Here is a 16,731-nt window from a genome sequence, read left to right on the forward strand (position 1 = left end):
GCAACAAGTGTGATGAGGATTCAACGACAACAATGAAGGTCATTTAAGGCATCGAGAGGAGTTTAACCTTACTTAAAATGTCAGGGGATTATCGAAAACATCTGGTGACGGACATAACGACATTCATTAATATAATAAAATTAATCATAGCCAACTTTGTTAGCTTTATTGATAGTTTTACAAACGATAAAGGTGACATTGTTGTTAGAGAGAAAAGGAACAAATATTATGGCGAGGACGATTCCAAAACCTCTGCATCTTAGGATGGAGGACGAATCGACCCAAAGTCGACAAGAAATAAAAATCAACAGCAAATTAACACCGACGTCTTTTAACCTTTTCGAACCATTTGGTGAAACTTTTCCGTTCAAGTAAGTGTATAATTAAATAACTCTATAAGCATCAATCCAAACTCACTTTGATCCTTGCCAAGCTATTTTTCAGAGTGACAATTACAGAATATTTCAATATAAAAGCAGAGCCTATAATGAATAAAAATGCATAATGATGCTAATATTTTATTTCATTGGTCATCAAATGGGATGAATTATTGCTCTTTGTATCTATCTCTTACAATGATTAGCAATTACAAGATCTCTATCTACGATTGGGACACAAAATTGGCCTCAAAATCTGATGAAACTATAAAAACGAATAATACATATTGAAATCAGATCACCACAGCAAACTTGAACAGACCAGTTTCAGGAAGCAAACCTGAATGAACAATGGACTGTAACTACACAGATGGAACAACAGGCCAGTTACTTTCTTGGGGTTTTTCTACACTTCTCTGTCAACTTCTGGTTTACTCTTCCCATTTTCAGGAAGGGGTAGAATTCTGGGTAGCAGATCATTACTAGGACGACCAGCTGAGGTACCGACTTGCGGTATTATGGGTGCCGAGAGAGCGACATTTTTTATGACCCCATTGTCGATAGTTCCCTGTTCGCATCCGCTATTTGTTGTGAAATTGTTGCTTTGATTTTCGCTCCTCTCTTCGCTTCTAGACGTGAAGTTTGTTTCTGCAATGTACATATTCAAGACCATAGTTAGTTCACTTATGGGAAAGGCATGATGTGAACATAAACCAAAAGGACCATTTGCACTCTATTGGAACATTACATGAGAAACTAGCTAGAGTATGAGTGGTCGTATCAGGCTATGTTTAAAAATCTATCACTAAAGATTGAAAGATAAGCTTTTTGATTTTTCAGGCAGATTTAGTAGTATGCTAGGTTAATTCTTCAAGAAACAAGTAGTTGCTTTAGATGTTAAATGTTACCGCAGATATGGTTCAATAATTCCTCTGATTTTCTGGCCTTTTACACAGTTATATAATAAGTTTATCAAGCATCAAGACACAAGATTACCCTTAATCTCTCCAAGAGTGATGAGTTTATTAAGACAATCTCGAAACTTCGTCAACACGATCCGTTCCTGCTCTATGTAGACTTCTGACACAGACTTATCAGGCACATGCGATGATGTGTTGCAACCATGCCCTGCCAAACGATCAGCTGGAGCTGCTCCCATGAACATTGTATCTCGTTCGTCACACATTAAAGCTAAGGTTCCTGGGGACATTGGCCTTGATTTTGTCATATCTGAACTATCTGAGTGATTATCATGTACAGGCATCTCACTTTGGTTTAAACTTCCACACCCACCATCGGCAGCTTTCTCATCTGCCTTCTGATGCTGTGACCCATCTCCAGCTGATGAAGCACGGGAAATCTGTAGTGGATCATTTATCTGCTCCTCAGCAATTCTTTTTTCTGGACAGACATATAAAGAATTTTCATGTCATTTATAGAGTGCAATTAATGCTAGTTCATTAAGGTTCCGGAAGCATACTAATTACTAAAAAACAAACCAGCAATAGAGCAAGATAAACTGTCAAAATCGTAACCAGCATAGAGTTTTTCCTTAGTAGCCACCTTTTTCTCCTATTTCAGCGTAGTCCGATTCTCAAAGAAACATATTATCATCTAACACAACACCCCAAGAGGAATAAAGATTAATCAACTTCGGTGTTTTCTGAAAAAGAGAGGCAAATTACACTGTTTGTTCATGCTGCTGCTGGGAAGCCATTCCCGTGCTTTATTTTTTTAACCTTCAAAAGCTAATTAACGAGGTCCAAGGTAAATTCCTTTTCTGCAGTTATATTATTCTTAAAGCAGATCTTTGCTAAAGAAATGCTGCGATACCCAGACCTCATGGCCCCAGTCCTAGAGGCATACATTCTCTCAGGCCAGAATGACAAGATGAGTAGAAACTCTTATTGATGCAAGTAGGCATACATTCATTGTGTACGATATTCACAACACCAACTGATCTAATCATCTTGCAAAACACTCTCTAACTTCTTGAACAAAATCTTAAATCCTCGCAATAACATGCAAATTTTGAAAACGCATTACCTGCTATGTTCTTGGCAACTTCACTTGACAACACCACTAAAACTGAGCAAAGCTCCTTCAAGTCGTGTGGCTGGACGAGGTCAGCTAATAAGGACCTTAAAAAAATGGTACACGTTTAGTTCAATATGCAAGCTGGTTGACTGCGTGACTACAAATTCCAGAAACCATTCGACTGATACCTGAATGAAAACTTTGAAGTCCCCGGTGCTGCAGGGCTGCCAGCATGAGCAACTGGGAGGGGAGATGATGTAGACGTGCCTGAAGACATTAAATTATTCACCTGATAAACACAAAGAATGAAGTTAGTACCTTGATCGCGAGCCCTGACTCATAAATTATAACATACAAATGCATACAGCTTTATTACGAAGAAAATAAGAGCTTCCGACTGCATAAAGAACAGACTATAGCTGAGCTCCAATACAAAAAGTAATTTATTATTATTAGAGCACAAAAGGTTCATTTTTATGTCTTACAGTCTCAATGAACAAGCTAACAGTTTTCCACATTAAGATGTCAGCACACTAAGGAAAGAACATTTCTATCAGAAATCAAAATTTCATATTCTGAAGATACTACCTGATGAAATTGTGGAATGCTGTTGAGGGGGGGATCCTTCCCTACAGAGGCAAAGCATAGCTCTGGGACTTTTCTTTTCTTTGAAGTGGGAAGGTAAGCATAACCAGACGATCCAATAGCTCCAGTTATTGCAGCATTGGCTGCCTGCTGAATATAAGCCATGTTGCTGACATGGTCACCATGGAAAAGAGCTTGTCTCTCTTCACTGCCTTCAAAATTCTTACAGTCCATGCACTTACAGTTTTCAGAGCAGAGGATATTGGCCTGAAAACACTCACAATACTTCTTTAAGCAACCTGATTTCTTGCAATGGCATCCTTTGTTGTGCTTTCCCAGCATTACCACATCTCCAACCTCATCCTACATATGCTCAAAATAGTTCATCTCGTTGTAAATAAAACACGAACAATCTCTTTATTGTATAGCAGTGATGATAACACATCAAACTTCGTTTGCATATGCCAAGTGAAAAATGATAAGAAGAATAAAGAGATTCAAATCAATGAAGAAAAATGTCAGAAGCCAATACTAGGCCCTCACAAAACGTAACATGCTTTCTCTGAAATTGTTCCTAAAATGTGATACAAAAAAGGTAGACATAACATCGACTGAACATTCACGAAGAACTTGGAACCACTATTGATAGCTCTAAATTCAACTAAATATCCGATCATCTCCAGAACCAGAACTTTGTTTAATTCCTCAAATGAATCAAGACAACAGAGTAACATCTTCTCTAGAAATTAATGTGACGCCACTCAGATGGTATACTGCTATTTTCTAATTAATTGCACAGAAAGGAAAGAAGTTTCTCAAATGAATTGCTAAAGTGACTAAAATTAACTAAATACCTAATATTCCTCATTCAGTTCGTGGATATATATATATATATATATAAAAACCATGATGTAAAGTGTCCATTACACTTGGATTCAAACCAACACACGTACCCTGACCTCTCGTGTTCCATGTGGGCTGCTAGCAATTTTTGGTCGGAATGCATTTGGATTACGTTCTAAAGTAGTTTCAACTGCTTCTCTCCTGAAAGCTTCATTCTCCACATTGTTATAGCAATTTGTGCAATTGCAACCATCACAGTATATTCCAGAAGCAAAGCACTCGCAATACCTGTTGATTAATTTTGTTTCAGCTATGACGAAAATTTGAAGGCAACAAACTACCCATATTCATACTAAAGTTCATAATGTAAAAAGATACAAAAATCCACATTATTAGGTTAGTTTACTTATATTCTCTAACTACTTATTAAGAGGACATTTCGAGATAATTTTGATCTGCTACTTATGGTATTTTGCAGGAGGATGTAGAGTAGACTCTATATAGTAGAGTAATGCTACCAGTGGCCATATCAAAATTGAAGTTATCAATATTATTAAAAGTTTATTCACATACAATCAGAAAAGCTATTCGTCCTGCTGGCTAAACGTCATATGAATTAATATTAGATCCAATTCATTCAAACTGCAAAATGCTAATTGATCTCCACTGGTCTTTATTCAATTCAATTACGGAATAAATGGCCATAGATTGAACTACAAGGGGGGTAAAACGAAATATTGACGATTACTTGCAATAAATATAAATATTACCGCAACTCCATAAATAACATACACCTCACTATTATCCAAAAGGCCACTAGAATATTTGGCTGCTGCAGTACTTCCAACATTTCAACAAGAGGTCGACCATGGTTAGCAAAAACAATAAAGCAATTATAGGAGTACCAAAGAGAAATCAAAATCCAGAAACTATTAATAAATGTTACAGAACGACGGATCAGAATAACTGTACTAAGGCATTGGATGTGTTGTAGATATGCTACATTAGCACAGAATTAACAAATTGGTTTAAAAGGGATCAACCTATGGGGTAACCAACTTTGTAAAAGCATATAGATCATGTTCTTACAGCTTTAAGCAGCGTGAGTGTTTGCAGTTGCACTGTTTTTGTTTCTTTGGAGTAGCATCTTTTGTTTCAACATTAGACCTTGATCTTGACTTCGGAGAATCTGGCTTTCTGGCCAAAAGAGTAAATAAAAACCGAGTCACACATCAATTATAAAATTATCCCAAGTTGTCAAACGTTCTTAGAAGCACTTAAAAAAAAACATGAGCAGGCACTGAATTCAACTTTGCTACTTATAAACTTCAAGAACACACTCAAACTGAAGTCGCCTTGGCAATAGAGGTTAGACGTCTTGATCCACATTAAAGACAAGGTCGCAGCTAGAATATAGTACAGGGAAACAGTGTTAAAATCCATCCTAATCAGAAAAGGAAAAAAAAATAAAATTTAAGGAAAATTTACAGAAAAAGATCTCTTTTAAATGAGAGATAAAAGATTTATTGAAGATCTTTGCCTAACCTATCAAATGAGACAAAAACTACGAAACTAAGATGCCAAATACATAGTTAAAATCGACGAGATGAAACTAAGCAACGCCTAAAGAACCACTGACAAAAAGCACAAAATCTAACCCCCAAACAAAAATGAACGAACTTTCTAACTCAGGAGGAAAGGGGGCAAGAACTTTCGAGTAAATGACACAACAGAAGACCAGAATTTAAATGAAATAAGTTAGAAATAAATGAAGTAATCTCGATACGACACAATTGGATAAATATCACACTCCGAGCTAATTTATTTATTAATATAGATCTCTGATAAAAATGGAAACAATTTTTGCGAAATCCCACCCGCCCTTCCCCAACAGAAAGAAAAAGATAAATACTTGACAAAGCTCACAGAATTCGTCAAAGAAAGCAAGAGATCTCAAGCAGACCTCACAGGATGAGGCGCTTGTGTTCCAATGGGCGAAACCATCAAATGTTGTGGGGACTTTGGCTGCGACTGACTCTGCACCACCATCACAGCCGGTGAGTCTGATTGAGACCGAGGCTGAGGATGAAAATGAGGGAGGTCTGGCAAGACTGCACCACCAAGCCCCGTAAAATTCAGCTGCCTAGCTAGTTTCTTAGCAGGAACATCAGATGAAACGACTTCCGCACTATTAGTTTGAGCATTTGGCGGGGGTAAATTATCCGTCTCCCGATTCCCTACTTCACCCATTAAATTTGAATTTCAAGTATCAAACCTCTAACAACCAATTTTCAAATCCTTTCCAAAACTTCCTCAATCCGCTTATTCAAAACCAACAATTCAAACTCGAGAAAATCAACTCAACCTTCCTAATTTCCGGCGCGAATCCCAGTCCAACAACGGCGGTAAAGATCATGCACAAAAACACGCAATTTCGAAACTGAAAAAACTTAGACGCCAAAGCTGGCCTCTATTACCTAAAATCACAAGAATTTCGATACTCGAAGATAGCCAAAGAGAAGGTAAACTAAAGGAGACGAGGCCTAGGGCTATGCAATAATGATTTGTATACAGTACGGATAGACAGAACAAGAAGACGAGCAAGAAGGCTTACGTTCTTCGTTTCTCTCCCTCTCGAGATTTTGAATTTCAATTTTTTTCCAAATATTCAACGGTGAGATTCATCCACTTAATTCGATCAGACGGCAAATGACAAACCAGCTAATCCAACGCTGCTAATTCATAGAGCGAAGAAAACTCCACGCAATAGCCGTCGGATCACGAAAGTCCAGATATTTTCCCATGTGGGCGAAATTAACATACTGGCGATGGGTCTTCCACTAGCTGAACCACACGTGTACAGCGGGAAGATCAAGGGACACGTGGAGAGACTTGATTGAAAGATCTGGCCAAAAAGGAAAGAAAATTGAATTAAGATTCCGTTACTGAAAATGTAAATAAATAAATAAATAAAAAGGGAGAAATAAATTTGGCGGTAGCCGCGCAAGTAGTCGACTCGGATTCTAAATTTGGAGGTAAAATGGGAGAGCTCGCTCAGCTCATTACGTCGAGCTGCCAAACGACGAGATTCTCTACTTTCGATTACACGTACAGCAAATGTGAATGGACGGTCTGGATCAAACATCGTATCACGAGAGTAACGGTCAGGATTAAAAATCGGAAATTGATTAAACAAATATTTTACAAATCGCGTTACCAACGTTTATAATTAAGTTGGTAAGTTTTCGTGTTATTCCATCTCTATTATTAAAGTAAATTAGGAAATTTTACCTTTGGTTAATAGTTTGTTGCAGGTAAAAAAAAACAAAAAAAAAACGCAGTAATTAACATTGCGTGATCAAGAAGATATCTACAAATTTTAAAATTTACCTACGAAAATAATTGCGTGAGAAGCAAGCAACAATTTCTATTATCTTTCCCACATCTGACAATTGAGAAAGAACAATATATTAAACCATTTACTTCACTATTTCACCTGGCTGCCAACTACAGCATAAAATAATTAGAAACAAGAAACACACGGATAGCAAGTTTCCATACTGGACCAGTTCGGAAAAATCAACCACGCTCTTCTTAACATCCTTTCTCTCTCTCTTTCCACGTCTCTAAACACAGATTACAGGGTGCTGTTCTAACCAAAAATTACATGGGAAGCCACGAAAAGCTTCGAGTTTTGACACTAAAATGGACCTCCATCGCGATCTCGTCCTAGGCCACGCCTATCGTCACGCTCCCTTTCAACAAAAACATCTCTGCGATAGTCTTTTGGTGGAAGGCCACCGCTTAATGGAGACCGAAGAGGGACTCTCAATGGTGATCTGACTGGACCTCTGATTGGGGAACGGCTCCTTTCTCTAACGTCGCGAGCCCATCGCCCACGCTGAGGAAGCAATGACAGTGGTGGTGGTGATAGTGGCCTTCTTTCAAATCCCTTTGGTGATTGCGGCCTTCTTTCAAATCCCTTTGGTGATAGTGGCCTTCTTTCAAATCCCTTTGGTGATAGTGGCCTTCTTTCAAATCCCTTCCTCTCGTTGATGAAGTCATCCCTTCCATTGTCTCTAAGGGACCAATCTGAAGGAGGTAGCCTATCGAACTTGGATCTTCCTCTGAAGCTGTCTTCTAGATAATCAACCCTATCTCTCCGCAGGTGATGATCGGAATACCTGCTTTCATACCTCGGAGGTGCCAGACCACCAGCTGCAATCTCCCTAGGACCATCCCTGGCCCAACCACGGGGAGGTGACCTATATTCATTAACAGTCCTGCCGGGAGAACGTTCAATTGGGTGGGCAGCAAAGCGTCTAGGAGGAGAATGCAGGGATGGTGGGCCAACATAGCCTCCTCTTCGAGGACTTCCACCAGCTCCAGTGCGGGGTCTGTTGCAGTTGTTACAAAATTCTCGTCTTGCAAAGTTTAAGTTGTCACATCTAATGAAGAATAAGAATAAACTGGTTTGAGAAAAGAATAGCACCATGAAGCAATGTAATGTAAGAATGTACAGTAAGCTATGCATTAAAATAAAAGATTGGCACACACATTCGAGCTTCTCTGATGAATCATGTTTCATTCGATACAACCACTACAGCCAAATCCATAAAAGAAATATGCTCTCTTTTTTAAATCCATAAAAGTAATATGCATGACAGAATTCTTATAGGAAAAACAACCTCAGAGTTACGTTTAAAAAATAAAAACAAAATAAACAAATGATATAGAATCCACGACGTGAAAAAAAAAAAAAAAGAATTAAACCAACCAAAATACATCAATAGAAAGGATCCTATTCCATGCAACGGTTAAATTTCTAATTAATATATCTAAAAGGTGTAATGGCATGGTTATCAGCTAAGGTTTATCTGTACAAAACAGAAGTAAATCCATTGCTATATATATATATATATCAAATTGTGGTGCTAGATTAGTACTTACAAAGGATCTGAGCAATACCAATCCCCATCCCTAGGACGCACATTTGGATTATTTTTACTACGTTCCCCTCTAAATGGCCCAGGAGCATGTCCAGGGCCATCAAAACCTCTCCCAAATGGTCTGCCACCACTTACTCTTCGACTGTAATGAGGCGAAGTATCTCGATACCTACCAAGATCCCTCCCACCACCAAATTCACGGCCCCGTGTGAGACCACTAGAATGATCAAAATCAGAAATATATCTATGATCATCCCGACGACGTGTGGGAGAAACTGAACCTGCATGCATTCTATATCCTGAAATAAAAAAGGGAGTGGGTTCATAAGATATTAAGAAAAGTAACATGTTGCATAGGAAAACTACTCGAAGTACAACAACCATATATCTCCAAAGATTTTCTCTGATACAACTGCAAAAGGACCAACCAAAAAAACTGACAACCATTGCCATTCAATGTTGGCATCTCCTCTCTGAGAACAGAGCAAAAGAATGTGCAAAGATGCAGAGAAGAGAGAAAGTTCTGATGTTAACTGCCTGTGCAGGTTCCATATGTTACCACCACCACATCATGCGAAATTTTAACAGAAGCAAAAAGATAGCAAAACCATGGCTACTTGCAATGAACACACATCCAGCGTTAGTACATGTAAAACCCACATCCATCTATAATTTGAACCACCATAGCCTAGAAAGATTCTATTTCCAATTTTCCACAAACCCAGCAATGTGCCCAAAACCATGTCTTGAAGAAGCAAAAACTCAGTGCACCGATGTCCTGGCAATGAGAAAGGACGTCCACCAATAGCCCAATCTTAAATGAACAACACATACAAGCTAGAGTCAATCACAAAGGAACAATCAACCCATGCCAATATACAAAATTCTTCAGTTGAATGACACCTGGGAGGATCAGTAAGACCAAAGCAAAAAGCTTACAGGAAACAAACCGTCATAAAAAAACCCACATAAATTAAAGTATCCAAAATCCAGATTGAGCAATGGCACCCACCCTACTCCTCTGTTATTTAAGAAGTCAACTCCAAATCTTACTTGCATGGTCACAAAAGTTCGTTACTGCTTTCCAAATCATACCGATGGATTTCCATGCATACTGCAAGAACAATTTTCCGTAGAGTCTAGTTGGCTAGCCACATCCTGTTGAAATGACCAATGATACCTTCAATCATTGACCATGATTTGTAAGAGTTGAAAGGATGAGAGGAATGCAGTTAATTCAATTGTAGGCCACTGGGCTGCCATTGCTATACCAATTCACACTACCAAATACTTAATTAAAACAAAGCCCTAATTGTAGGATGAGGTACAAAATGAAATATGAAGATCCCAAGTTTTCCTGCAAATCAACCCTTAATGAATCTGAAAAATAGATCAAGAATTGCTATACATAACCCAGATGGCCCTTAATCAACCAATACAACCCAATCAATGTCTGTTCCATGAGAATAACCTCACCCCTTGGATGGAAATATAGACAGTGAAAAAGTCCACCTTTAAGTTCATTTCTTGCAGAGAGCCAAAGTCAAGCACCATTAAGTTCATTTAGAGCTCATACCAAAAGTCTCAACCAGGCAGGCCAACAACACTTCTTTAGCTTGTTATTTGATCGCCTTCAATTTCTCAAGAGAAAACCCTCACCTCACCATGATTTGATTATGATCAGTATTCAAACATATCTTACTCCAACCAAGCCCAATACCATAAATATCCCAAAATGACAACGGTTGAATTGATAGCTCTCCACTCAGCAACCCAGAATTTCTTGCACAAATTTTAACCCCAAATTAAATTGTCTTAACATGGAAAAAAGAGCAATTCCCAGGATCGTAAACTGAGACTGCACTTACCCAAAGCCCTCCTCAAGATCTAAGTTCTTGCAGGCGGCAACACAAAGCTGTAAGAGAATAGAAAATTTTATTCCCAGAAAAAAAGTTTGACATGCGGAAGTAGATTGACATTCTCGATATGCAAAAGAAAACGGGGATAAAATAAAAGAAACAAAGAGGCCACGGAATTCATTTGTCACCGGAACATCACAACATTTACTATAAGATCAAAGTGATAACCAAAAACGGATTTGCAAAACCCTAGTTATCAATGCATCCTATCCTAGTATGTTATGAATCAAAAGAAAATGTCAAATTACATACACACTTTGATATTTTCTAATAAATTAAACTAAGTTTGCACGAGATGAGAATATAAGCTTATAAAAAAGTTTGCTAGAGACCTAGGAAAAATACTCAAATATCTTCTGCAAATAACCAATACATCCTCTCCAACAAGTTTCAAAAAAAAGAAAATGAAAATCTGGCCTGTGGAATTGGCACTCGACTGTGTCTCTAATGGCAGGGTATACATAATGCATGATTATTGAACTCACCAAACGCCGTCATAAATTGGTCGGAATCAACGGTGATGAAACCCATTAATTCCAATAATCCACCATTTTGAGTAAAAATCTTAGATAGCATTCCTCTAGGTGAAAGACATAAAAAAAATCATCCTCTCTTACCAACGGCAGATGGATATTTGTCTATAAATGCATGCATTCATATCCGGGGGGGGTTGGGGTGCATAAGTTCTCTGTGGTAAGGCAGCAAGAAGGAACAGGGAGAATAATAATAATACAGATGAGTCAAACTGCAATTATCTTGGCAAAGCTCTTTGATAAGGTCTAACTAAAAAATATGAGAAAAGACCAACAAGAGTATAGAGTCATGGAACCTAAGGAGTAATACTATTAAGATTTCTTCAATTATCCATCCAGGAAAAGAGAGCCAGGATGGTTTTCTTTATTTTCTTTCGAAGCATATCTAAGGGTTCCATCTCCCATGAAACTACAACATACTTCGGTTAACTAAATTATCCCCCCACAATTGAAACAGAACTCGCAAACTGGAATTTAGCTGAAACAAAATTTACAAGGACGCCTATAATTTTGAGACAAGGAACCTAATGGAAGGAACTTGTAAACATGTAGTGACATAAATTTACAAGTTATATACACATTTATGTATCTGTAATCTTTACATCAACTTCTGAGAAAGAACATTGATATATCATATAAATTCTGAAGGTATCAAGACTCAGCGACCATCCTTCCATAAAAGAGAAGGTGATTCTGTGGCTATGAATCAATGGAGCGTCTTATTGAAAACTTAGGCTAGAAAGGACCATGCGAACCTCTAACTGCAAAAGGTAAGGGTTTGGATAGCTTTGTTGAATCAATAGTGACTGACTACATTATCTTGGAGTAAACATCACTTTCCCTTTAAAGCTTTAAGTCGTCTTTTAGCCTCGATGAACAATCTAATAATCTCCATTGACTCGGATTGGATTGTAATTTACTTTCTGTCATTGAAAATAAGTTTTCCACCAAATAATGCATAAAAATCCTACCTAAAGTCGCCAAGCAATTAACTTCAACACGGTGACAAGTTTTTTAGAAGGAAAAAAAAACATTTAAGCACAGAAACTACTCATTCAATCATAGCTCGAAAACCGAGCAAAAACAAAGGTGTACGGTAGAATAATAACGAACCCAAATCATCTGAATATCGATCCAATCGAGAATATTGTGGAGGGTCACGGGGAACCTCACCCGCCTCATAATCGCTTCCACGACCAACGCGGCCGCCACTGGTTCCACCGACTCCGCCACCACCCCCGTCACTATTTGAAGGCCGGACAACAAGACTGCTCAATAACGGCTGATGGTGAGTCGTAGAGTCTTTACCCCTGGAACCCATCCTTTCGCCTTGTTTTCCTAACTCTTCTGCCTGATACGATGTACAGGGACGAACGGGTCGGTCTGAAGTGTGAACGCCGATTATCGTTGAAAAAGATGGAATGTAAATTCATAAACCCTAAATTCTAGTTATGAGGAATTCAGCATGAGAAATTACGTAAAAGGGTATGCCTCCTTCCGCTTCCGCTGACCGTTTCGGGCAAAATAAATATAACACATTTTCCCACCGTTTAATTTACAAATTTACCAAATTTGTAATTATTATTTATGGTAATCAATTATGTTACTTTAAATTATTTGAACAGACTAAAAATTATCAACCTTTAGTTTATAATTATTTCGTTTATAATTTTCTTATTTTTTCTTTAAAATAAAGAAATTAGTGTATTAATAAGTTTTACAAATCCTCTTATAATCCATTATAAATTGGTTTTAATAGACGCGTTTTAAAATCGTGAAGCCGACGACGATACTTATCGAGCCAAAGTGGACAATATCTAATAGTGGTAAACTTAGACTACTACATAACGAGACGATCGGTACAAAACAATGTCAAACTCGGTCCGAATGGCTAGCACGGTTTACACAGCATAGCCACCCCACACAATGCACCTGCTGCATACATGTATGTAAGATCATGAGCAGCATCACAGAGAGAAGTCTTTTTGATACTAGAGGAATACACCCACAACCCCAAAAACCAAGAATCATCGGTCTCCACAATGATATGATATTATTCACTCTGAGCATAAACTTTCATGGCTTTGTTTTGGGCTTCCTAAAGCCTCATTACCAATAGAGATGTGTTCCTTGCTTATAAACTCACGATCATTTTCTAAATCAGCCAACGTAAGATTCACTCCCAACCAATAAGATGGGTAGAAATAAAAATGAGGAGAAAGATCACATCATTATTGATAAAAAGAACAGGATATTAAAAGTTCACAACACTGCATTATTAATAATTCTTTGTTGAAGAAATTGCTAGTGTCTATCTGCTTTATCACAATAAAGTGATGAATTTAATGAGAGCAGTGACAGCGTTCTGGGATGCAAGCCCAGCAAAGGCGGCAGCCTCATTGGACAAAGCAGAGCCTCCACCAGCCAAATCAGACAGTGATCTAATTGCAATGAAGGGTATCTTTTGTTGAAGACAGACGAGCGCCACAGCTGCAGATTCCATGTCAATGGGGGTCACATTGAATGTTGAATGCAGGAACTCTCTGTAAGATTTATTGTCAACAAACACATTGGCAGTGACCCCTCTTTGCACTCTCACTGCAACAGGCGCTCTTGGTAAGCAAGCTGTTGAGTTCACACACCCTTCCAACTTCAGTCCCTGTAGTCATGAAATTACAGGAACCGAATTATGAATTTTCACGAGGCCTCATACTATATATTGTGCAAATCAGAGAGATAGAGCTTTAAAATCTTTAACACGCCCAATTGTTGTGTTGTGTTCTCTCCTGATCTCTTTTTATAGCAACCCAATCGAGTTTGGTTCGTTTGTGTAACCGTCCTCAAGTCCGTCACTAGCAAATATTGTCTTTTTGAGCTTTCCTTTATAGAGAGCGTATAGCCCTATTCCGACTAGTGCCTTGCACCATCTGGTCACCGACTCAGATACCATTTGTAACAGTCTAAGTCCATTGGTTACAGAAGTTGTCAGTTTTTGCCCATTATGTATCACTATCAGTCTCACGGTTTTAAAACGTATCTGCTATGAAGAGGTTTCCACATTCTTATAAGGAATGTTTCGTTCTCCATTCCAACCGTCATGGAATCTCACAATCCACTCCCTTGGAGGCTCAACATCCTCGCTGGCACATCATTTATAACAGCCCAAGTCTACCGCCAGTAGATATTGTTCTTTGGGCTTTTCCCTTCTGAGCTTCCCCTCAAGGTTTTAAAATACGTCTATCAGAGAGAGGTTTCCATACCAATTACCGGACGGTGTGCCAGCGAAGGCGCTAGGCCCCAAGGGGGTGGATTGTGAGATCTCATATTGGTAGGAGAGGGGAACAAAACATTCCTTATAAGAACGTGCAACCTCTCCCTAACAGACGAGTTTTAAAACCTCGAGGAGAAAAGCCCAGAACAGAAAATCCAAAGAAAACAACAATATGTGCAAGCGGGTAAGTCTCGGCTTTACAAATTGATTACTTCAAACTTACACTAGAATCAAACTTGGAACATGATTGTTTCAATTATTATGGAGGTTGTGGGGTTATACAGACAGGTACCTCAAGTTTCTTGGCTGCTGAAAAGTATTGTCTGTCCACAGGAATCCAAAAGACACGCTGTCTGATTTCAGGAGTTCCATCCACAGGGAAGATCTCTTCTGGTTGGTACCAAACATTGTTTAAAAGGTTGTCTAAAGATGTTTCATTCTTTGTCTCAACTGTATTGAAGTTTGAAAATTTCAAGAACCCAATTTCTCTTGTGTAATCTCCATTGGATTCTAATGCAAGTTCGTCCTCTGGTCCATCTCCAAACCGCTGCTCACAACATGAAATGATTAGAAAAACACTATTTTGAGTGCTTCCCTTGGAGGGATTCATTTGTTTACCTGCCAATTCCATAAGCCTGTATGAGCCCAATACTCAGGAATAGTTACATCACCAATTTCAAGCTCAGGATCAGCATTTCCTGCTATTCCATAGTGAAGCACACCTGTTACCTTAAACAGAGTTAGAAGCAACTCTGTAGTTGTTCCTGCATTAAGCTATTCATAGATGGAAGATCAATGCATCGTCCCGATCTCAGCATAATTCAATTAGTTAAAACATATCAAAACAATCGTTTTTTTACGACATACCATGCTTAGTCCTGTCATCACAACTATGACCTTCTTGCCTCTTATATGTCCGAATCGAAACCGTCGACCTATAAAACGTAAAACGAATCAGAACTCGAAAATCGACTGTTATCTGTTCCTTACACAAAAGCAAAAGCATAGAGATGATGACCTGAAAAATCCAAGTGTGGAAGAGTAGGATCAACCACAAGGCTTGGAGATTGAAGAAGAGGGTTCATTTCAAAGGCATTAGGCACCACTATGCCCAAATAAGGGCCATTTTTGTTTACCATATCAATCTGTTTCAAGACAGTGGCAGGAACAGCTGCATGGGCCATGAGGCTGATCTCCAATAGCATTATAACTACACCGACCAACATCATAGGACTCTCCATGTTTCCTCTCCAATCTCAACCAGAGTTTGTTTCAAAAGCCTGTTGATATATAATTGGAAGAGACGTGGGGTGTTTGTTTACATATGTTACAAAGTCTATCATGTGTGAGAATTCAATGTCTTGTGCGTTGTCGTTTTAAAATTGTACAATACACAAATGGGAAGTTGTTAATGACATGAAGCAAGACGGTTGATGGAGTCTTGGACCTTCGGAAGCCGCCTACAAAGTTGAGTGATTATGAAACATGGTGTAAGATCCACATCAGTGGGAAAGGAGAATCAAACACGGTGTGTAAACCTCTCTCTAGTTTATACGTTTTAAAAATCGTGAGGGGAAACCCGAGAGGAAAAGTCAAAAGAGGACAATATTTGCTAGCGGTAAGCTTAAACTATTAGAACGCTAACTATAACCCGAGCAGATAAGATATCGACGGGTCATTCAAAGATAAGGACTTGTTTTGTGTGTCAAAGATAAGAGTTTATATATATATTTTTATGGTGGCTTTGACTATTTCAATTTCTTAAATGTTTATCAAATTGGCCAAAACTAACGTCTCAAGCTATACAAACATTTATGGTTGAAAGTTATATAATATTCACGTTCCCGTGGGACAAAATGACTCATTTATCCTTCTATTGACGTTAAAAATTTCTTTAATTATTTTTTTTATTTCTTTAATATATTCATGCTAATATTGGATATGAATTTAATACATGGACTTTCATAATTGTTGTTATTATAAATTCATAAATTTTTCTTCCATGCATAATCCGTAGTTTTCATGAATTGACATGTATCTTATATACTAAAATATCAAAGATATAAGATTTACATGTGAATGCATTATATTCCCTCATTAAAAAAGGAAATATATCAAAACTTTCTTAGTTTTGGAATAGTGTTCATCTCATAGCCCCGCCCCAATTAGATTATGTCAAGATTACGACGTTTTATATATTTTATTTCAACGTGTGAG

The 16,731-nt window shown here is 38.2% G+C and overlaps 3 protein-coding genes across 12 annotated transcripts; all 3 read right to left on the reverse strand.

Annotated features, from left to right (window-relative positions):
* Positions 1–488: 488 nt before the first annotated feature.
* Positions 489–6,843, reverse strand: LOC111461845 (protein tesmin/TSO1-like CXC 5). The gene is made up of 8 exons (XM_023105544.1): positions 5,806–6,843; positions 4,932–5,039; positions 3,953–4,130; positions 3,003–3,362; positions 2,603–2,703; positions 2,424–2,518; positions 1,374–1,778; positions 489–1,025 (listed from the first exon to the last, which is right to left on the reverse strand). Exons 1-8 carry the CDS (start codon positions 6,090–6,092, stop codon positions 784–786), a joined length of 1,776 nt encoding a protein of 591 aa, XP_022961312.1. The 5' UTR covers positions 6,093–6,843; the 3' UTR covers positions 489–783.
* Positions 6,844–7,294: 451 nt separating this feature from the next.
* LOC111461847 lies at positions 7,295–12,697 on the reverse strand. 10 transcript variants are annotated; one of them, XM_023105553.1, is made up of 4 exons: positions 12,357–12,697; positions 8,793–9,090; positions 7,871–8,290; positions 7,295–7,780 (listed from the first exon to the last, which is right to left on the reverse strand). In XM_023105553.1, exons 1-4 carry the CDS (start codon positions 12,562–12,564, stop codon positions 7,543–7,545), a joined length of 1,164 nt encoding a protein of 387 aa, XP_022961321.1. In that variant the 5' UTR covers positions 12,565–12,697; the 3' UTR covers positions 7,295–7,542. The 10 variants fall into 10 exon arrangements, with proteins under 10 accessions (XP_022961321.1, XP_022961316.1, XP_022961322.1 ...); XM_023105548.1 differs by having other exon boundaries at positions 7,295–7,840; XM_023105554.1 differs by having other exon boundaries at positions 7,295–7,772; positions 7,866–8,290.
* A 757-nt stretch (positions 12,698–13,454) lies between these two features.
* LOC111461849 (bark storage protein A) lies at positions 13,455–15,799 on the reverse strand. The gene is made up of 5 exons (XM_023105558.1): positions 15,533–15,799; positions 15,382–15,449; positions 15,133–15,288; positions 14,807–15,061; positions 13,455–13,902 (listed from the first exon to the last, which is right to left on the reverse strand). The coding sequence occupies exons 1-5, from the start codon at positions 15,753–15,755 to the stop codon at positions 13,567–13,569; spliced, it is 1,038 nt and encodes a 345-aa protein (XP_022961326.1). The 5' UTR covers positions 15,756–15,799; the 3' UTR covers positions 13,455–13,566.
* Positions 15,800–16,731: the final 932 nt, after the last annotated feature.

Source organism: Cucurbita moschata, unplaced genomic scaffold (assembly GCF_002738365.1).
Source record: "Cucurbita moschata cultivar Rifu unplaced genomic scaffold, Cmos_1.0 Cmo_Scf00025, whole genome shotgun sequence".
NCBI classification, from domain to species: domain Eukaryota; kingdom Viridiplantae; phylum Streptophyta; class Magnoliopsida; order Cucurbitales; family Cucurbitaceae; genus Cucurbita; species Cucurbita moschata.